The 23,413-nt window shown below is 37.0% G+C and overlaps 1 protein-coding gene and 1 long non-coding RNA gene across 2 annotated transcripts; one reads left to right on the top strand and one right to left on the bottom strand.

Moving 5' to 3' along the window:
- Positions 1–940: 940 nt before the first annotated feature.
- On the bottom strand, positions 941–14,390 carry LOC120343534 (heat shock cognate 71 kDa protein-like). Its single transcript, XM_078110759.1, has 12 exons — positions 14,291–14,390; positions 13,454–13,583; positions 13,125–13,231; positions 12,760–13,011; positions 12,360–12,483; positions 12,106–12,259; positions 11,322–11,469; positions 3,846–4,016; positions 3,146–3,307; positions 2,830–3,060; positions 2,326–2,514; positions 941–1,483 (listed from the first exon to the last, which is right to left on the bottom strand). The coding sequence occupies exons 1-12, from the start codon at positions 14,354–14,356 to the stop codon at positions 1,418–1,420; spliced, it is 1,800 nt and encodes a 599-aa protein (XP_077966885.1). The 5' UTR covers positions 14,357–14,390; the 3' UTR covers positions 941–1,417.
- A 7,070-nt stretch (positions 14,391–21,460) lies between these two features.
- On the top strand, positions 21,461–22,791 carry LOC144420764 (uncharacterized). The gene is made up of 3 exons (XR_013474729.1): positions 21,461–21,670; positions 22,206–22,277; positions 22,366–22,791. It is a non-coding gene; the product is annotated as an uncharacterized LOC144420764 (long non-coding RNA).
- Positions 22,792–23,413: the final 622 nt, after the last annotated feature.

Here is a 23,413-nt window from a genome sequence, read left to right as displayed (position 1 = left end):
GCTGTTTGAATTCATGCTTCCACCTCACCAATAAATTGGTAAGACAATGCCGAACCGGAGAGATTCCGGAATTTCCATATAATAGTAGCTCCCCACGTATCGTCGGATATCAACGACTCCTTGCACAGGGCTCCGTTTCTTGCGAAGGGCGTAAATAAGCGTCGCATAAAAAATAGAATTCTACAGAAACTTTCATGTTTGTATAACTATAGCGTAGCATACTATAGCATCTCACACGAAAAATTAATATCCGATACAGAGCTAAACTTAAATTGCCTTACTCAAATATATTGAAGATTAGAAAAGCAATTTTCTCTGTTTTCGCTCCTTTTATGAAACATATTCTGCTTCCTAGAGCACTCCTCAGTTATGTTGACATAAATATATTCTATTCATTTATCTCTAAATAATTACCATTTCCTAAAAAGATTCTCAAAGTATTGCAATAAGTTTGATTACACGAGTTATTTTATTTACAATATAATAGACTTGGTTACTGGTTTGAAGTATCAAAACTCAATATGAAAAACTATGAATAGAAAACAGTTTATTTACAACAGCTAGGCTATCCTTTATATAATAATAAGAAGCACAAAGCAACAATCGGAGTCGATATTATATTATTTCATCGATATTTCAACGGAAATTAATATCCATAAAAATTATAGTCGTAATTTCAACAGACACAAGTGGGTCGAATGAAACACTCGGATGGGCCGCATCCGACCCACGGACCGTAATTTTCCCATCCCCACAATAGGGTTATGAAACATTTGTTAGCTCAATAATGTCAAAGTCATAAAGCTAAAAATAAAATTGCTGTCTAATAATTGCAATTAGGAAATTAGGTGAATCAAGGGATTTTCAGCTCGTATAATATTAGTAAAAAAATTATATTCGTAAACAAATTATAGCCCTGCAGGCAACAGGCTCCCTTTAACTCGCTGAAATTAAATATTGCCGTATCTCAATAACATTTTTATGTCAATAACAATTTGAAAAAACGAGCTATAGTATATATATATATATATATATATATACGAATAATCGTGTGCGTATTCAAATTAACTTGCTTCGGAATATCCGGCGATTTTTAGAGTATATACATATGCAAAATCGTGGCATATTGACTGTATCAACAAGTAGCAAATATCAACATCTCTATTAAGCTTTTTGTAATCATTAGTATGTACGGTGACCGTACATTTGAACCCATGTCTATATCCGCGGGTTCAATCAATATGCGGGTGCTGAAACCCATGGGTTAGGGTTAGTGTGGGTTCAACTATCTGTACAACAAAAAAAATTCCATAGGTGCAATAGTATGCAGGTGCAATTGTCATGGGTTTAAATGTACGTGGGTTCAAATGTAATGTAACCGTATGCACATATGCAAGATAATGGAAAGTTTATCAACTTATTCAACTACTCTCTCCAATTCCCTTTTCTTTGCTTCTATTTCAGACCTTTCCGGAAGTTCTGTCTGATAAAAAAAAAAGTGACATGTGAACTTTTTAAAAATTTGAAAGTGCTCGGATAAATATTAATTGACTTAACGAACTTTATGTATCATGTATTCATACGAGCTAGGAAAAATTACAACATAGACGGATTAGATTACTCATGAAACTTGTCGCCCTCAATACTTATCTTTAAATCACGCAAAAACAGCAAATATTTTAACACCTCATACCTCATATTGAGTAAGCATATGATTTTCAGCTCCAATGGGTTATAGCAGGGGTGTGCAAACTGCGGCCCACAATGCCCGTGGAAATATGGCCAATTTTGAATAGTGTGCCCGCGAAACGAGATTTTAGTTTAGTTATTCTGGTACGTGGGAGCAATACCAATCCTTTTGCGTCGCAAAGCCTATGCCAGTATCTGAGTGCCACTGCTTTATTAGCAAAACTAACCAGCAAAATCCTGTCGCAAAATACAGAATGTAATGAAAACGTTTTTCTCACTGAATTCGTTTAAGGTCGGTGTGACATAAAATTTGAATAGCAGTTTCTTCAGAAATTTATGCGTTTCAACTCATCATTTCCGCATAGACGCCTAACAATGCCGTAAGATCAATAACAAAAAAAACTTTTGTGTCTGCAACTACTAGAAAGGCTATATTTTAAATGGAGGTGCTGCCCGTATCTAGCCCCCCTTTAATGAAGGTTGCACGCCCCTGGGTTACAGAATCACCAATATTTTAACGAAAACAAAGTTCAACAAACATAGGATTCGCGTACAATTAGTGTTATAACGTTTTTGAACAACCGTTTTAGTTGAAAATCGTTAAAATTCATGGATGTCAACTTTATTAACAATTACCATGTTTATATCCAACCATTGAAGAATTTCAGTCACTTTGCTCATTATTGATTCCCTTTGTTGTCTTGTTAGATGTTTTTGATCCACTCCTTCTTTTACGGTATACGCGTAGTCTTCAAGCGCATTTCTTGCGTCACTTCTCTGTTTCAGCTCTTGGTCCCTTTTTCTAAACTTTACTGCTTCTTGTACCTTCATAGAGAGATAAGAGATTCAGAATTGCTTGTGCTAACGTGAAACTTATGTTTCTGTATATTTCGGTTTTGGTCCGGCTGCATTTTTGACTGAACACTTTCAAAAAATATTTTGTTTTATACATTTGCAGGTATGTTTCAATCACACTATTGAAAATAATATCGTACATGTAAAATGTTAAGATAATTGCAGTTTGTTCTCTGTTCCCCTATTTGGAAATTTTATGGTAATTAATACGCGATTATGTTGCAGGCCAATTTTCTTCTCGTATTTGTTTATGCAATTGGCAAATCTGTAAATTTAATGGATTACCATTCGTTTTATCTCACTGTCACTCAATCGTCCTTTGGCTCCTGCGATCGTTATTTCATTTGAATTTTTAGTGATTTTCTCAATCACTTTGACATGAAGAATTCCACATGCGTTAATTTCGAGTAACACATTGCCTTGTCCCTTTTTCCTCGGTGCAGGTGGAATTCCCGATATTGTGAATTCCCCAAGAAAATGATTTTCTTCGGCCAATGTGCGCTCACCTTCATATATCTGTGCAGTATAAATTTCAAAATTATTAATTATATATTAATAACTAATATACTATTGTCGTTTGAAATATGTTACGTAGACGAACCTTAAATGACACTGTTGTTTGATTATCTTCCGAGGTATGCCAGGTTTCCCATAATTTGGTTGGAATCTTCGTTTTTCGTGGAATAACAAAACCCATTGTTCCGTCATACATTCTGATGCCAATAGAAAGTGGAATAACATCTTCAAGAACGAAACCCTTCAGCTGAGATAATTACAATATTATTATTTGACTGTTAACAACCGCATTATAAATCCCGAGTTTATAGATTAAACAGTTCTATGTGTAAGCATCACTATAAGCTTCCATAGTAATTATTGCGTCGAAAGATTTTAGAATGACTTAACAACATTTGGTAGAAAGTATCCTGGTATCTTGGACATCCACAAACATCGTATTTTTTGTAAAGTAGTCAATTTTTTTGTTTTTACCTGGTACAGAGGTTATTCAAATTATCTACTCGAAGTTATTATTTCTTATTAAATTTCCGATTACTTTTTTCTTGTGTGAACTCTTAGACTAAATAGACCCTGTTTTAAGTTGCATTGATATCTCGGGTCTCTTTCATTTATCCAACAACATAAGAAGAGTAAAATTGTCTCATTTGATATAATTAGCACTTTATCTGTGGAACCCCTGAAATCGCGCCGTGGACCCCTGGGGTCCACTTGGACAATGTTGGGAAGTCCTGGTGTAAAGCTTGGTTCAGCGGTACAAAGTTATCAAAAAAATGCCAACTTACAGCAGGATCCTCGTCCGAACCAAGTGCAAACGCATATGCGGCTGCACCATAAGCAACTGCTTCGTCAGGATTGATAGTTCTTTTTAGCTCAATGTTGTCAAAATACTTTCCCAGCATTTCTCGAATTTTTGGAATTCGCGTGGAGCCTCCGACAAGAACAACGTCGTCAATCTAAATAGTGCAATTTTGTATTCAGTTTAGAGAGGTTTTAATAGTTTTTGAAGAAAATTGATATAATTTTAGGAACTAATCCTATTTGTATTGTGGACATTGCAATTCGAATGCTTCAAATATTGTAAATCAGGGGTGTGCAACCTAGGGCCCGCGGGCCAAATGTGGCCCACAAAAAAATTTTGCGGCCCGCGTTGAGGTGCCAATTGTGAACAGTGTGCGACCCGCAAAACGAGTTTTTGAGTCAGTTTAATCTTGTTCGTACGAGCAATTTTGCGTCTGTAACTGGGTCAAATTTATAATTTATGCCTATGAAGTTACAAAGCGAAAAACGCAATTCACAAAGCTGTCACTTGCTGAGCTGTGATCAATTTAAGTAAATTGCAGAGCATAGGCTAATGAACTAGTAAAGAAGGGCAATTGAAGGTTAGACAATCAGAGAGCAGTTTGAAGAATTTTACAATTAAGAGATGCAGAAGCTAGAATGGTTTTGGTTCCACAATTGTCTAAATCTAATCTAATATAAAACAGATTTGACTGCAAAGTATTTGGAAATGAATCTTAGCGATTTTTACCGAAAACATTTCGACTAAGATAAAATGATTGAAAAAAGTCATGGTTTCAGATATGACACTTTTTGGCTGAACGAATTTTTTTTTTAAATGGGCGTCACAAAACCTTATCGGTTGGTTCTGATAGACGACCAGTGGTTCTCAACCTGCGGTACGCGGGGGCTTTTCAAGTGGTACGCGAGCAGATTTTAATTATTGCAACAATTAACTTTTCAGTTGGCTAAAATATGCCGTTTATGAAGGTTTCCCCAAGCATCAGTTTCCTTGTTTATTTCCGTAACTATAACCAATCAGCAATAAGTCAATAATGACGCAACACATAACAATTGCACTTCCTGCACCCAGCCGATCAGACACTTCTGTCGCTCAGACAGATATTCAAGCATGGTTGCAAACATTGCCTGGTTTTTTGTAGTTTTGGGTGATATTTGTCTGTTCTCAGTTGTATTTCAATAAAATGATTGTGAATTATTTAACTTAATTGTCATTATGTCTTGCGCGAAAATTTACTTTAGTTGCAGTAATCGAAATTGAATCTCGCAAATGCTGCGATGGACAAAGATAAACTTAGCTATATCCAGGGCTGCCATCGATATGAATCTAAAAATAAGGACATCAGGGAAACATAATAATAGAATAACAAACAACGAAATGTAATAAACAAAATGTATTCATGCTAGTGCGACCCGTGCCTAATCATACTTTGCAAAGGATTCCATCTCACTTTCAAGTTGTATTTTGATTCAGGTTACACGCAGTGATTTTGGTCGGTAGGCTATTGTTTTGTCACTGTGTCAATTAATTTGCTATTATTACGTAATGAATGCACGTAGCAATCAGTGAGGTTGTAAAATATCATTTCTAGAAAATCAATCATTCGATTTGACGAATCTAAGTGCCTGATATTAGAACCTCTACCCGTAAAATAAGAAAACATGTCGAAATAAGGACGTTTCCTAGAAATAAGGACAAAATTATTTTCTAAAACAAATACCTTCAAAATAAAGACAAATGTTAGAAATAAGGACGTTATGGCAGCCCTGATTATATCACTACCAGCAAACGGCACATGATTGATTGATTTTAATAAAAATGAGGGTTTCAAACACGTAAACCATTTCATATTTGCCAACAGATCAAAACACTCAGGATAAGCACGAAGTTTACGGTTCTATTACATTTGAACCCATGACAATTACACCCGCATACTATTGCACCCAGAGAAATTTTGTTTTACGGACATTTAAACCCATAGTAACCCTAACCCATGGGTTTTAGCACCCGCATATAGATTGAACCCGCGGATATACACATGGGTTCAAATGTACGTGGGACAAATGTACGGTCACCGAAGTTTACAATTGTAAAGTATAGGGGTAATTTTTCCGGAGTCAATGGTCGGGGAAACGTCCATAGCGCTGGTGCGCTGTCAGTCCTTGTCTCTAGAGATCGCCCTAGCTCTCCATTGCCAACCCTAAATGAAGCGATATGGGCATGTTTTTGTCCGTTTTGCGTGTTACGCCACAAAGGATGTAGTGCCACATTATAAAATACTCCCATAGCACGTTTCTTGTGTATTTTTCCCGACGCCAAAAAAGGAGCTTTGTCGGTGTTACACGGCCACAGTAAAAAACAGTAAAGTGGTACGCGGTCATTAAAAGGTTGAGAACCATTGTGATAGACGAATACTTCGAAAATTGACTTCGAATTACTGGCACTTCCAGTAAAGCAAATTTGGAAAAAGAATTCGGGTTGCGAATTTCTCACTGAATTCGTTTAAAGTCGGCCCTCGGTCCCAGCTAGTCATTTGTATCTGGCCCTCCTTTTCTAAAGGTTACACACATCTGTTGTAAATAATAGAATCAGACATTGCCTGAACCTTTCCAAATTATCTAGTTCAATTTTGCCTACTGTTACTTTTAATTTTGATAATATAACAGATTGTGACTTGATAATTTTATGCTAAGCATACGCATTAATTTATCGGTAAATCTATTTGAATACGGCAAAATTATTAGCCATATATATATACTTATATATATTATTGATCGGAAATTCTATGCTAGCATTAATATGGTTATAAGTATATTACAAGGAGCGCAACGCTCAGTTAAATAAAAACATTTTGATTTTTCAAAATAACAATCTTTCTGTTTAAAGACTTTTTAGAAGGCGGACGGAGTATGAACACAAACATGGAAAATATTCGAATTGAATAAAAAGATTTTGCACAGCCCTCTTGTAACCGTTAACCATTTAACAACGTTAAACCGATAAACCATCCTTAGTACTCTTAGATTATATGACGATCGTTAGGTAGCATTATCGAAGTACCATGATTTCAATCAGCAAACATACTGTTAAAAAAGTCAGCCGTTGAATAATGGCATTTTATCGTTATAGTATTCTGTGCACAGTCTGTTAGAAAAGTCAGTCGTTGAATAGTTATACTGGAGCAGGGGTTCTCAACCTTGTTTCTGTTAAGTCACGAGTCACCAAACAATCAACGCGAATCCCCAATAATCAGACACCAAACAAAGTTGTGATATATTGACTGACAATTTGCTGCAACGACAATTCGTTGACCAACTGCTGTAACTAAATTAAATATTCGTGTTGATGTTATTGCTCTTGTCCTTCACGAAACTAATGAATTCTTGAAATATCTCTCAAGTTTCATCACTTTCTGCAATGCTCGCGGCACATTGTCTTTGAGATTTCCCAGTTTGGCTGAAAAGTCGTGCATTTCACATCGTTGCGTCACAATCACAACAACGCTAGATCAGTGAAAATTTACGCTGAGTTCCAAGGGACCTTTCCCCGAGCATTACTTCGTGACATTGGTCAATCAGCAAGAGGCAAAAAGTGACGTAACAATGCTCCATTTTCGCATCTACTCAGACACTTTTCTCAGTTAGACAGATTTTCAAGCGTGGTTTTAAACATTACCTCGTTTTCACGTTTTTGAACTTCATTCGTTAGTTTTTAGTTGTGTTTCGGAAACTCAAATATAAATTACATAAATCAATGATCACTCTGTCTTCCTAGGAGTTTTAATTTAATTGCAGTAATAAAAAATTAGTGTAGAAATAGCTGTGATAGACTAGGCCAAAATTCTTTACCGGTAGTTTTAAAAAACAGATTGTTGTATGCGATGAATCATAATGATGGTTTGAAACACATACCCCGTATTACAGGCGCCAACTCGCAAAAGCACTCTTAAAATAGCCCCGAAAATTTTGCAATGGTAAAACATAAAAAGAATTTTTCGGCGGTCAAAGGTCGAGGAAGGTCCATTGGCATTAATTTTCACCTGGTAGTTACTTAGTTTTCCTTTGTTAAAGAATATTGGAAAAAAAAAAAAAAAAAACTCGACTGCCATCCAACTATCCCTGAAAATCGTCTCGTGAACCCATGGGGGTTCGCGAACCCCGGGTTGAGAACCCCTGTACTAGAGCGATTGGTCTAATTTGGCAGTTGCATAGATTTTTTTTACATGTCATAGAATTTTTTTTAAAGCGGTCCACAAATCCAATAGCTTAGCGCAGGGGTCACCAAATTACTGCCCGCGGTCCGGATCCGGCCCGAGGCGTCATTTCATCTGGCCCGCAATAACACGAAAAAATGGCAAAAAAAATTTTCAAGGGACGTTTTCCCGAAAATCGACTTCCTTGTTTATTTCGTAACATTGGCCAATCAGCGGAATGCGAAAAAGTAACGTAACAAGCCGGTAGGCCCCCAATTGGATCTCCGCCATTGTTTGAGGCCGCGTCATTTCCGTTTACTAACGGGTAATAGGAGACACTACTAAAAATGCCAGTTCATTTCAAACGCTGCGTGTTCCGTTGAGTTTATTTCAAACGCTGCGCGTTGCGTTGACATACTCGCGTGACTGATATGTGGCTAAAAGTAATTAAAAAATGTTCACTAAAAAGGATTCTCCAGTTATAGAGTATAGAGACCAAAGACGACTTATTGGAAAGAGTATTTTGCTATGCGGAAGGTAGCATTCTTGGAATTTTAATTTTCGCTTTGGTTAGCGAGAAAACGGCGACCAATTGAAAAAAAAACTGGAAATTTCCTAACAACCGGCGCGTTTTTCGTTGTTGCCATGGAAACTAAACCACCCATCTGGACTTTCTATAAAACTCATAATACTAGGGTGACAGTATAACCCACGTAAAAAAATTCATCTAGATTGATCCAGTCGTTTAATTAGACGCTACGTCTAAACCGGTCGTTCTTAAACTGAGGGGCGCGAGAGGTCACAAGATGGAATCGGAAATTTACATGTAACTGCTCCTGAAACGGTCTCCGCGTTCGTTAAAAATACCGGCTTCTTCAATTATATTTAGTTTTGATATATATTGCACTCATGCGAATTCGTTGTCTTCATTAGAAAGATCTGGTATAATATCCCAGATAGTATATTTAATTTAGTACAATTAAGTACATATTCATCGACTCGAAACCCCGCGGTACGGATCCTGAGTCAGTCTTCGAGATTACGCCAGTCGTTATAAGAGCCGACTTTGTCAACGGATATGTAATGGTTTTCATGTTGAATAAAATATTCAATCCATGACCGATATACTTATTTAAAATGGTCGCTTTATTCATTTACTTGTGATAAATTAAATCTGCGATTTCGTCGATGAAATAAAAGCACTACTACTCCAAAATACCACGGTAATCCGCAACCATAAAAATGTGTGGCAAAGTGCCCGATTACATTTTGTTTTGATTTGTATTCTTGCCAATTTCACCATTATGAGCTGTCCCTGCAACGCTCTATTTCTGCCTTACTTCGCTCTATTGCAATGCTCGATTAATTTAAACACCGTTACATAAATTCTTTAGTCTGCGATAAAATCCCACGGAGTAAAATTTATTTCAAGTCGGTAGTTTTGGAACACTACTGGTGTGCCGCAAGCACAAGGAATTTATAGAATTCGCAATGTCAATGTCTGTGTATTTAATCTGTCGCGGTCCACCCCAAAACAAAACTCATGGTGTTTTCCGTTTTATTTTTAGCATTTTATAATCTCGCTTTTACAATAAAGAAATATTTGGTTGCAGATTCACTACTTTATTCCATCTTTAGCATCTCGTCGCTGATGATTATATAATAAAAACCAACTCGTCTTCCTCAGAGGTGTCATGGTTCCTTCCGAGAACAAAAAAGTAATTATAATCATCTTCGCGACACGAGAATATGTCAAGGGAAATTTCTGATTTGGGGAGAATAAACAGCGAAATCAAGATTTTTACGGCTTAAATAGCACGCCACGCTTACGAAAACAATCGAGATTTTAACAAAAGGCAATCGCAGACGCCTTGGCGAATTTATTTTTCAGCGGTCAAGGGCCGGAGAAACGTCCACATGCATAATAACTATTAAAAAATGAACTGCTTTTATATTTACATAAATTTATTTGTACCTTTGTTTGAAACGTTAGGCAAGCCAAGAAGTCTGTAATTGTTGCTTATTTTCAACACACAGTAAATAATTTTGGCATCGCTCAATAGGGATGAAGTAAACAATTGATTGAAATATTACGTGTTTTATGTAAACGTTTAAGCAGAAAATACGTTAAAGGATAGGTTTATTGGGTGTTTACTTAAAAATTAGTTTGACTTTACCAGGTATTGCAAACTGAGGGGGAAAACGAGAATGTATGATGACCAACCATTATTCGGCTTTATACATACGACAGTGAATGGCGAAGTTGTCCTCCGAAGCGTTTTATGCCTAAACAATCTGAGCAATGACGATATGAGACCAACACTCTTATAGCGCCATCTTAATATATAGCAACCTGCCCAGTGCCCATCACAAAAGCATTGTTTCAAAGAAAAAAAATGGGGGCTCAAAAAGTTTCAGAACAACTGGTCTAAACAGAAAACCTGATAATAAGGCCTCCTAGAGCGGAGATTCAACAATGTGGCTTTTCGCATCCGCTAAGACACACACTCAGACAGATTTTCAGTCGTGATTGTAAACAATACCTCGTTTTTTGCGATTTCGAATGCTATTCGTTAGTGTTTCGGAAAATTCGGTGTTTGGTTGTGTTTCGGAAATTTAAGTATGAATCAAATCGTTTTGCCTTCTTAGAATTTGTAGTTTAATAGTAGTAATCAAAAATTAGTCTAGAAATAGCTGTGATAAAATAGACTAAAATTCTCTACCGGTACGCAACGTTTTACACTCGTGGCGCGTGCTTTCGGTGAAACAGTTTCGGTGTACGTATTTGTGCTAAAATGAACGTCGGACGTGCATTTTGCGCTAATAGTAACGTAATCCCTCGCGTACTGCTCCAATTTCACAAGTCAAATTAACTTTTGTGCTGCTTTAATGAATATTCTTGACAACAATGTTTTGCTAACAGCTAAACTCGGGATCGTTGTATAGATCTCGAAATCTTGTATATCTGTTTTGCTATGACGTTCTCGATCTATATTCTGTGATATAGATAGTATTTAATATTCGAGTCTTCAGAAATGTAGAATTTACGTTATATTGTTGAATAAATTGAATGAATTTTTCAACTTTTGTGAATTTATTGTATTGCATTGACAAAACTTTTTGTCCGGCCCGTTTCAACACAGTTTGAGTCATACCTGGCCCGCGGTCAAAAATGTTTGGTGACCCCTGGCTATGCGGAATATTGACAACCGTAGTTTACAAGAAAACAAATATTTTAATTATGCTAATGCTTCGTGCGTATCTCACGTTTTCCTTTTTGAGTCCAGAATCAGAAAGAGTATTCTTCACGGTATCAAAGACTCTCTCGAAAAAATTGTAGTTCAGATTTTCGAATTTTGCTCTTGAAATATTGCTGCGAAAATCGTATCCGTCTTGCAAAGCATCGAGTTGAACCCTTCGAAAGCAAAAGCATGACATAAGTATGTTCGAGCCTTTGAATTCATCAAACTAACAAATATTCTGGCCGATTTCCTTTCGAAACATTTAATTATCTAGTTAATTATATATATCATAAATTTAACCCGATTTGAAACTAAATTGAATTATTAAACTTCGGAGGGAAATAGCAAATACATATTTCCGTCATTACTCCAAGCTTTTACTGTTCATGTTTTCACCGCAATTTATGAAACCAATTTTGATTTTTGTAATGTACGCGTTTATTTTCAAGCTCTGCATACGACCACCACTTTATAATACACAAATACAAATGAAGGCGCTCCAGACGCGTGTGTACCAATATGGTAACTAATTTTGTTCGCCTACTTTACACTAAGTTGTGTAAACTGTAAAGGGGCTGAAACCTATGGGTAGAGGGTATATTAACTTGGCTAACACAGACAGTCCTCGAGCTCGTAATAGAACTAAAATGAGGAAAACCGGAATAAAATTATGACACAACCTAACCTGGTACACACGGGACACCTGGTACAGTACGGGAGTACCCAAATAAAAATGGGAAGACGGTTAACAAAAAATGCAGGTGAATGTAATGAAAATAATACTACAATAAAATTGAACTATAACATACTTAGCCTGTGTTGTAGAAGACAATTTTCTTTTTGCTCCTTCGCACGCCACTCGAAGACGATTCAATGCTCTTTTGTTTTCTGAAATATCTTCGCCGTGTTTTTGTTTGAACTCGGAAACAAAATATTCCAAAAGTGTGTTATCAAAGTCTTCACCTGTATATAGCGTTGTAAGTTGTAAGCTGTATGTAAGTTGAGAAGGTGCTAAATCTAAAGAACAAGAGATTGGTCACAATAATCATATAAAACCTCTAACCTCCCAAGTGAGTGTCACCTCCCGTTGCCTTTACGTCAAACTTGTGGCCTGTAATTTTCACAATGGTTACGTCGAAAGTACCTCCTCCGAGATCAAATATGAGAACATTCCGCTCATTTTCGCTCTGTGTGATATATAGATATATATATATATATGGGAGTATATTGCTTTACTCTGGCATACCAGCTTACACGCAGTGTATATATATATTTAATTTTAGAGAAAAAATAGTAATTAGAATTGCAGCTAATCAACCAATACATATATACCGCAGATCATTCATGCGTGTACAGCCTGCCAATTTTGTATATCCATCTATTTAGATACGCATCTAACGTGACGTGCATATAAAGCCAATTAAGATATTTTGAAATTATAAAAAACTTGAAAACCCCATTACCTGTCTATCCAGGCCATATGCCACAGCGGCAGCAGTCGGCTCATTGATCATGCCAATAACATTGAGACCTGCTATTACTCCAGCATCACTAGTTGCTTTCCGCTGTGCGTCATTGAAATATGCAGGGACTGTAATCACTGCATCAGTTACGGTTTCGCCCAAGAAAGCCTCAGCTGTGTTTTTCATCTCTTCCAGAATCATTGCACTTATTTGTTCTGGACAGAATAGATCTCCCTTTGAGCTGTTGACAACCTGGAAGTTATTAAATTTTTTCAGCGATTTGGCATGAGTTTGATATGAGTTCAAACAACATTTTGAAAAAAAAAAATTATAATATATTTTGTATTGTTTTTTAAATGACTTACCGGTATCTTAGGCTTGTTATCATCGTTAATAACGGTAAATCCCCATAACTTCATATCAGCTTGAACCGAAGGATCATCATAGGTTCGTCCAATCAAACGCTTGATTTCTAAAAATACAATCCTAACTTTTTTATGATATCATTTTAACATCCGGTGTTCACGTCTCTTTACTCTGTATACTGTTTTGTACAATTAACCACTGTTACTTTAGTAGCTTCCATGCTTGGTAAGATTTTTACTTTTATGCACCGGGTCATGAGCTAACCACTAGGGCTATCACGATCACAAAACTGATACAACCAGGTGCTTTAAAAAATCAGAATGCTTACGGTAAAGAGTATTTTCATAATTTTCCGTCGAATCTTCCTTAGCAGCTTCACCGACTTGTCTTTCGCCCCTCGCGAACGATATATAGGACGGAGTAACTCGATTTCCAAGATCGTTGGCGATAATTTCAACCTGCGTGATGAAACAAAAATTGGTGCTCCCGTAGTATGTGAACCAAGATGGCGGACACAGAAACGTAGTATGTGTACCCGGTTAGGCCATAATTTTATTCCGATTTTCTTTATTTTAGTTCTATTACGAGTTCGGTGACTTGCCAAATGACTCTCGTAGTATTCGACCTGAAATTGTGGCCTAACCCAAATCTAGTACACATACTACGTTCCGGTGTCCGCCATCTTGGTTCACATTCTACGGGAGCACTCAAAAATTATCATGAATCTGGATGATAGTTTAGTGCTCTTCTGGATCACTCGTGCTCCTGTTAAATTTTTTGTATTTTCAAACGAGTTTTAAATATAAATGCTTTAGTTGAACTATGCTCCGAAAGGAGGACGCCTCTTCGTAACCGTGTTTGAACTAAAATGTAGTCAATTTCAATTTTAGCAATTGCCTTTTGTCAAAGAGTCGGATACAATTTGTCTTGATGTTTTGAAATTAAGTGTGCCGATTATTGAAAGTCTGAGTGAATCATTAATTCACGTACATATTGAATGCATTAGACAATCTAATTTCAAAACATCACCGAGTTTGATTGCTACGAAATTAGGTAGGCTATAGCAAAATCTAAATCCATTGACGGCGCAAGAGCTTTTTTCCCCGACGGCATACATTATGGGCCTAGAATATTTATCAGCAATATTTTTTGTCAATCAACATACCCTTCCATTTCGGAACACTGCCACGCAAGAGTTTGTTGTCCCGAGATCGATTCCTATGGCTGGCATAATTTTGTTCGGTTATAGTAAATAGATATGTAAAATAAACGCTGAAATAAACGTTGCACATCATTAATATAAGGCTAGCTATAATGGGTATTCTGTAGGTCGCCTTGCAAATATTAGGCGATATAAAACTTAGCCTTGCCGAGTGCCGATCCGCATGCTAAAATTCACCCGCGTATCATGTATAGTTGCGTATTATACATGAAGAAATATGACAATAGCTGGTACGGAATACTTTATACGTCATTACAGAATCGATTTCAGTCTGAATCTCATTGTATTTAAAATGGAGAATCATTTACAGTGGTGATACCAAACAAGAAAAAGGGCGAAATTTTATGCCTATTAAACAATTATTAGTTCTTGTACTCATGCATATACTAGCCCTCAATATCTATAGCCCAGGGGTGGGCAAATTACAGCCCGCGGGCCGGATTCGGCCCACTTTAGTGTTTTATCCGGCCCACTTGTTCGTGCTGAAATTAGGCTATAGTTTTCATGCATAAAAATTATCGTTGAAGAGATCGGAGAAACAACAAATCGTCCGCAAATGTAAATATTGTAATTCCACACGTACTATCAGCCCTGAACATAAACGTAAAACCATCTGAATAATTTCTGTACAATAATTCAAAAACGCCAGCTCCTGACATATTAGCATTTTTATCTGCATTTTGCTACGCGCGTGTTCGTGAACATCAGTAATATATCGATAAACTATATTACAGGGAATTATCCCTGTATTATGAGGACGTCAAGAAAATAATTTCCTTGGAACTGTGCGTGAAGTGTGCAAAACTCCTTATTGTGTGGTCATCTGAAACGAGAGACTAACTCCAAACTAAAAATTTAATCCGCAAATCCAATTAGCGACTGAAAACGAGGAAGTGATTATTGTAAGAAAGGAGCGGAGTCATAAATATATATATATATATCACAAAATAAAATGCAGAACATCATAAATTTCGTTTTCAAAGCTCTATTTTTGACCTGGTAAATCCCAAAAATTTCGTTATTTTTCATCGGATCGGAAACTATAGCAAGTCCCAGCGGTTCCCAAAATATGTGTTCGTGCTGCGCCATATCGCCGCATTATTTCAAAGTTGCAATGCTTTTACTTTATCGTATTGAATTGTACTCGTGTGATTTTATGACCGACCTTGGAATTTTGCAAATGGTGATTTCTCAAAAATAATCTTAAGTGGCTCAAATTAATCAAATGACCAAGATCGCTACTTTTCCTAATATATATATAATTGAATTAATCCTATTATATATTAAATTGATATGGCAAGACATTTTTAATTCTCGTAATAGTCTTGAACTGAATATTTTGCGCAACAGAAAAACCATCAACGGTGGAAAAGTCGGCAATTTCAACAAATGGGTAATCACGACGACTGTTGCCATTGGATATTCCGTTTCATATTTTGGATACAAAATAAAATTAATCAAATAACACTTGCCTCCTAAATCCCAAGTTACAGTAATTTTGTTCGTAATCGACAGGAATGCGCACCATTTATTCTCTTTGATTTGAATAACCTATTTATCAAATACGGTCATCATGACCGCAATTGTTACATTGTGCTATCTTTAATATTAACGTTATCCTAGCCCCTATAGCCAAGCTGTTAAGTCTTTTTTCTATCAACTTTCTTTGCGCTGCTGCCGTAATTTGCCAGCCCCTGTAATAATGGCCCATTGATCATTGTGTCCAGGATTCTAGGTATTTGCAAATAGCCGTTTTTGATCATACTGAATTTTTATCATCCGGCCCAGTAACCAAGTCTGTTATCCGCATCCGGCCCACTCAGGAAAGTAATTGCCCCCTGACCCTGCTATAGCCGCATAAACCCGGAAGAGCACGAAATAGCTTCCTTGCGAAAGACTTGGCGTGGGCGGGGTAGATAGTGTTCCCAGCCTATGTTTTGTAGGACTAAAACTCGAAAAAATAGTTGAAGATACAGATATGAAGGAAACGATTATTCGGATGCTCAGCAATATGGATGGTCCATCCTACTAAAACTGTTCGCTGCATTTTGAGAGTCGAATATTTTATTACAAGAATAGAACAACTGGCTTTAAGATTTGAAACATTTTGAAAAATTATTTTCCATGAACTTCACCATCGAATACAATTTTTCATAAATCTTTCAAAAAGCTATTAGAATTTCCAGATTCATAATGTATTTATTGTCTAGTTCTGTACAAAAATTTAAAATGGCCATCTACTCGACTTGGTTGTTGCAAATGGCAAGCGATTTGGCTCAAACATTCCTGAAGCTTTAAATCAGTGCAGATTCATTACGACCACCCTCCTCTATCTGCTTTCTCGTAATGATATACTATATGTTTTATCCACCTGTATAGCCAGACAATCCAAACAATGTGAAATTTTAATGTACACAATAGTATGTACTGAAAATAAGTATGCCATCTAGGATTAATTGTATTTAAGACCTGTAAGGTTCTATACAGGGCACAGATAAATATTTACATTGTAAATAATAAAAGTAGCCATTTAAATGACCTGGTGCCAACTACTGATAAGTTTCATTATGTAAGAGTACTCCTATACATTATGAGTCGTAAATTAACCACAAAGAACTAAACTGTAGTAGGTTTTATGAAATTGCTTAGTTTGCTCGGAGTGGGAGGCCTTCACGTACTGAAATTTATGATTTGTGTTACAGATCCGTTTATGTATGTGTGTACAATCTATCATTTGTTTCTGTCGGGGTTTTAATGTTTCGGAGTGCGTGTGTGAATCTGTTTAGTAAACAATTCAATTTTGTTCCAAGTTCCAAGTTATCGCCAAATAGACTTGCGTGATTAGCCTACTATCTGTCCTCAGCTACAACTTGTGCAATAAATAGCCAAGCAACAAGTGTTTGTCGAAAATAAATTTAATCATATAAATAAATAACGAAGATGAATTCGTCATCTAGGATTTATTGTATTGAGACCTGTAAGTTATAAAATGAGTCCTGGTTATTGTTTACACTGTAAATAAAAATATTCCTCACGCAACCATTTGCTATTAAAACAACCTAGCGGACCGTTGATGTGTCTTGTGTAAGAGTATTCCTATAAACTATATGTCGTAAATTATTAATCAATTGTACAATCTATCAATTGTTTCTGTCGCAGTTTAGACCTGTTCAAAAACAATTCGATTTCAAAGTTTATACTTCGTGGTCAGCCTACTACCTGACTACAACGTTGCAAAAATATGCATTCGTAAAAAAAGGTATAACGTTATATTGATTTCGACAGAAAATGTCCGAGTTTATTCGGGCGTCACATTGCATTTCGTGGAAACCAATTGAACATCACAATGTTTGATCGAACAAGAGAGCATGACTGAAATTTGTGGACATTGATGCGATTGTACCCGTATCTGACATGAGGTGAGTGCTGCGTACCAGCGTATGTATTAATAACAAACGGCTAGAAAATACCAAACCTTTCACAAAACCAGCAAAATGATGCCTTTTCGTGACGAATTGTTTCAGTATAGTTTTTTGGTGTTTTCCCTCTATGTAATGAGTCCTAATGTCATCGAATGTTGTATTACTTTCGAACAACAATGGTTCCATTACATTTGAACCCATGACAATTGCACCTGCATGCTATTGCATATATGGAAATTTTTTTTATTTACGGATAGTTGAACCCATACTAACCCTAACCCATGGGTTTTAGCACCCGAATATAGATTGAACCCGCGGATATACACATGGGTTCAAATGTACGTGGGTTCAAATGTACGGTCACCAACAGCAATAATTGCACAACATATGAGACACTGAACCTTGTTATTATAATTTGAAACAAAATACAGATCCTCCCACTTCTCTTGAAATATTCTGTGCTCTTCCGAACATTTACGCTTCGTGGACATTGCGTGTGGGTTTAATTCTTTATAAAAAGTTTATGATAATCTAGTTTTGCTTTAACTGCACATATGCAGAATTAATGATTCATAACTTCACACTTCAATGATCTTGCCGAAACTTGTTCATTTCGTCGCAATACAAACGCGAAACGAAATGATTGAATTTACAGTTTAATTATTACAATAGAATGAAATATGAACGTGTTAAAGTTAAATAACAGTTGGAAATTTTTGTTTTACTTTTTACAGTTTGTCGTACCGGACTCTTGATGTTAAATAACACGATAAAACTCACATTTAACATCGTACTATTTTAGCATATTCTGGAGAAATCTCAACCATGACACCAGCGGTATTGGAGGTCCCTGCTTTAGGTTAATGACGTTTCACACTTGCGAGAGAAAGCGATAGATATGTGTTTTTCATAAGGAACGCAGAACTGCTACGTTGCAACGTACGTCGCTGCCTAACGAAGTAGTTAGGTTGTTTAACTCAAGTTCGCGCAGCGGACATGTGTAGAAAATGGAGAACATTGAATAAAATAGCTCATACAATTTTACTCATGCACGATAAATTCAATCTAATTATACCACTCGAAACACGGTTCAGGTTAAAACAAGGACAAATCGAAGTTTTTGTTATTTAATTCGAAGGCTTTTCGAAAAAATTTCACACTCTTCAATTTTGCCGATGTTTGTACGATAATCGCGACATTTTACCTCCATCTCATAATTATAATTAGCAGTGGCGGCGCGTGGTCATTTTGACAACCGGGGCAAGCTACTGCGGGACCAAGTCACCCCCATCTACGGGGACAGGATGAGCGCTGTAAGTTCTCCCATCATTTTATGAGTATAAAAACCATTCTATCGGTAACAACCAATCGGCAAAAGCGACAATTTTTAACGATAAGAAAGTGTCTTTAAAACCGGTCCAAGTCAAGGGATTAATAAATATAGACATAGTTTATTTTGAAACCTCTTTCAAAAGGAAAGGCAATATTTACCCAGATAAATACAATGACATATTAACAGAAACTTCGGGAAAGCAGACAAAACCTAAAATAAGGTTTAAAACGTTACTATGAAGAAAGGAAAGTTATGCAAAGATAAGGACATGCGTCGCTCACTCATATATATATATGCTGCTAGACTTCTTCTGCTTGAACATATATGCAACACGCCGCGGTTTCTTGGAAGCAAAATGCTCAATAACGCGCTGATTAAAGTCATGCATCCCAGAAATAACGTCTCTGTGAATGGATAAAACAGCCAAGGAATTTAATCTATCTTGCTTCATTGTGTTTCTGAGATACGTTTTAATACGCTTCAGCGTGCTGAATGTTCGCTCTGCGTCGGCGGAAGAAATAGGCGTCGTCAAAATGATGTCCAGAAATTTTGCAGACGCCGCAAAGGTAGTTACTAGAGTGTTATCTATGAGGAACCCATAGAGCGCGCAAGTTGATGTGATGTTCAAAAAAGTTTGATTGGTGTATATACATCGCAATTCATTTTCCAATTTACCCACGTTTATCATGGGGTAAAATTTGGAGACAGTAGCCAACAAATGGATGGGAAATTGACGTGCAAATTTTGAAAAATTTTTGGGGTTCATCAAAGAGAACGCGGCAAGGTGTTCAGTGCGCAGACGATCGCCTATTTGATTCACCAGAATGTCACAGCATTCCTTTGCAGACAAAATCAAACGCTGCGTTGTTTGCCCGCGGCGTAAAGAAGCACTCCAAGTGTCGTCGTATTTTATTGTTTCCCGGATACGAGATACAGCATCGCAGAAGTCTGAAATACACGACTGCACATGTAACGTAGCGGGGTTTTTAGGCGATGGCGTTCGACGGTGATATACTGTGTAGAAAAGACCGTCTACTTCCTCGCTAAACGACAGCTTAATTGACTTTTGAATACTGGCAAATACTCGGCTATTCTGTTGCCCCAGTCCACAGGTTCACACGATAAACAGTCAAGAAATATTCACGGTGCACTTTTGTATTCAACGCTAGGATACGATACCCAGCCATCAAGGTCAGAGAACAGAAAAGAACAGTCTGCCCGATGCAACAGACACGACTTAAAAAAAAGAACAAGTAATCAAAAACACGTGGCAACACAACAAATGCGCAACGCATAAGCGCCACACAGTGGAATGAACGTAAGACTACGTATTACGTTACACACAGACGCTCCATCCATTAGCCTTGACTGCAATGCGCCGTATAATACATCCACGTGATAGAATATTGTGGAGAAAAAAGCGAGAAAAAATGAAAACTCACCATCTTCTAGCAGACGCTTTAGACCTGCCGCCTCCCTCACAGAGCGTTCGTCCCAAACCGGGGAGCTCTGAATGCCATTGAAACACTCAATGAGCTCAGACCTAATTTCGGACACGCCCTGCACCACGCGTGATTGGAAGTTCCAACGTGTTGGTGCACAAGCTGGGAGACGGCGGCTACATATCTGGCGAAGGTCAGAGCGCTTCGGCGAAACGGAAAAAAATGAAGAAAACCCCGAAACATTTGCAAAAAATATACGGACGAAAGGGGTATCAAGACACATGTTTTTAATAACGAGGTTAAATTGGTGTGCATAACAATGTAAAAAATGCGCATGAGGAAAATCATCTTTTATATAAACTTGAACACCATGTTTCGACCCACTCATGACTGCCGCGCCGTCATAAGTTTGAGGTATCAATTTTGACTTCGCGTTGTAAGGCTGTAACACTTCTTTCGGTACAGCCGATATCCCGCAAGCCGTGCGATCAACGATTGGTACAAAGCTGTGAAATCTCTCGGTAGGTTTACCATCTTTCACAAACCGAAAAATCACAGCCAGTTGGGAAACGACCGTGATGTCAGTTGTCTCGTCAGACTGAATCGAAAGGAACTGGCAATTCTCAATTTCCAGAGCCAAATGTTGTAAATAAATTTTATACATTGAGTCGAGCAAATCATTTTGGATATCCTTAGATGTCCCTTTCGAAACAGTTGCGGCATCTAGATGATCTCTCAATACTGTATCTAGGGATGCGGTGTATTCCACCATATCCAAAAATACCCCTCTATTAGAAGGGCCAGCCCGTTCATCGTGCCCACGGAGGGACAGCTCGTGACAACCAATGAACTTCAAAACATCTATCAATCGACCGAGAACATCGCGGTTTTTCTCGACGTTTTGGTTGTGCCAATGACATTAAACAACATGATGCGCAACTCCGGCATTTTTGTCCGAAGATCGTATTCGATAGCACGCTCCAATGCACATACTTGACGAGACGAAAACGAGCGGATGTGTGCTGCTTTCAAGGCGTAGCACGAATGGTGTTCGTGCCTGCTTTGACAGTTGTTGTCGATTTTAATGATATTTTTGAAAGTTGGGGTAAAATGAAATCGGTAAAAGGTAAGGTGAATACTATTGTTGTATATCACACCCGGGCATCGCACTGTTAAGTACATGTGGGAAAGCCAGCCTTTGTCAAATACTACGAAGTTATTAATTCAGTAAGGTACGTAGTTGCCCATTTGCCGAAATTACATATTTACTTACCCCTTATGGTTTCAAATAGTTCATGCACCTCCAGTTAGATTCTTTTAATCAGTGAGGATATATACTCATTGTTGATTGCTGCTCATTGTAACATACTATTACGCATTCACTTTTATTTGCGTATTGAATCAAAGTGTTAACAAGTTCACCTAACATTTCACTCATACCGGTCTATGTTGTATAGTCTGATTTCTCAAGTATTTGGAGCCACGAATGCTTGTAATTTTCTGACTAAACCCTTTTATTAGTTGGTTTATATACCAAATTCAGTAAAATATTTTTTAAATAAAACACGAGATATTGGATTTATTAGCTTTTCCATTCTGAATCATATAGACTGCTTTATTTATTCTTAACGAAAATTAATAAATCTCCTCTCTTTCTTCAGATGTGAAAGTTGTGGACAAACCTGTCTAAGCATTGTGAGACTCTTGCAGCACAAGAGGCAATAGCAGAAATAGTAAGTATATCAATCAAGAAATTAAGCCGACATAAAGCAAAACTTTCAACTATTCGTCTAATCTCAATTTCCTATTATTTATTCACAGGACAACTATAGCAGACGGGGAGATATCAGAAGTCTGGCGACATATCAGTGACAGTGTGATTCCAAGAAATATAATGCAATTGAAAATAGAAAATTGCAAAAGAAAAACAACCTATGGAAGCATGCAAAGACATTTGACCCTCCGGTAGAGTTGTGTATGGCCCCCACATCCTGCAGGGCTTGAGGAAAATAACTAAAAATTCCAAAGCGTAAGATTGCATAAGCGGTCTTATTTGTAAAAAGGCACAAAACACGCCAGACATACTTAAAACAGCTTTGGAAATGAGGATTACGGGTACCTCACTGCACCTGTGTTATATTTGGTTCATCAACTTTTGGTAGTACTATAGAAGAAATTCCGGAAGGGGTATAATCATCATTCATGATAAAATACTATCATACATTTTTTGAACAACTTCAATCTAGACCAGGGATCTCAAACTCGCGGCCCCAGAGAACTTCCAGTGCGGCCTTCGAACGCTTAACAATAATTGTAATAGTATTTTGGAAGTTTTTTTTTTTATCTAAATGTAATAGATTTTTCAAACCTTCTAAAGTGAAATTGATTATTCACACAGAAAACAATTTACTGAAAGTAGTTTTGGAATATTAATTTTTTTTGTCCACATTTTGACCCAAATAAGAATACACATCAAGCTAGCAAAAGAATACTTGAATAAAACACTTGAGTAATTAAATTAAACGCAAAGTACATGAAGAAGGTGGCATTTTCGAAGAAAATGGGAGTTGTAACATTTCTGCTCTTCACAAAATTCTGAAGCACATTGTTTAATTTGTCATATTTCCATCACTACAATCAAAAAACACAATAAGCTCAGCAGTCAATATGACAAATTCGAAGACCAACTTCGAACAGAAAATTTCCATGTGTTTGTATATTAATATAATTATACAACGACTTAGTTACTAAAAATCAATATCAATAATAATTCAAGCAATCCTATGCCACGCAATGTAGTGCGAAATGTCTTGTCGAAAAAATCTGTCATTTGTTTTTTTACTGATCTATACATGAAATGATAAAAGTA

The sequence above is a fragment of the Styela clava genome, chromosome 3 (assembly GCF_964204865.1).
Source record: "Styela clava chromosome 3, kaStyClav1.hap1.2, whole genome shotgun sequence".
Classification (NCBI taxonomy): Eukaryota; Metazoa; Chordata; class Ascidiacea; order Stolidobranchia; family Styelidae; genus Styela; species Styela clava.
This window is presented reverse-complemented; position numbering and strand designations above follow the sequence as displayed.

What these genes read in the sequence shown, in the direction of transcription:
- LOC120343534 (XM_078110759.1), bottom strand. Translation starts at nt 14,356, where the DNA reads ATGCCAGCCATAGGAATCGATCTCGGGACAACAAACTCTTGCGTGGCA. An exon ending in CAGTGTTCCGAAATGGAAGG is followed by an intron (nt 13,584 to 14,290) that starts GTATGTTGATTG and finishes TTCATCACGCAG; the next exon opens with GTTGAAATTATCGCCAACGA. An exon ending in GTTCGGACGAGGATCCTGCT is followed by an intron (nt 3,308 to 3,845) that starts GTAAGTTGGCAT and finishes TAATTATCTCAG; the next exon opens with CTGAAGGGTTTCGTTCTTGA.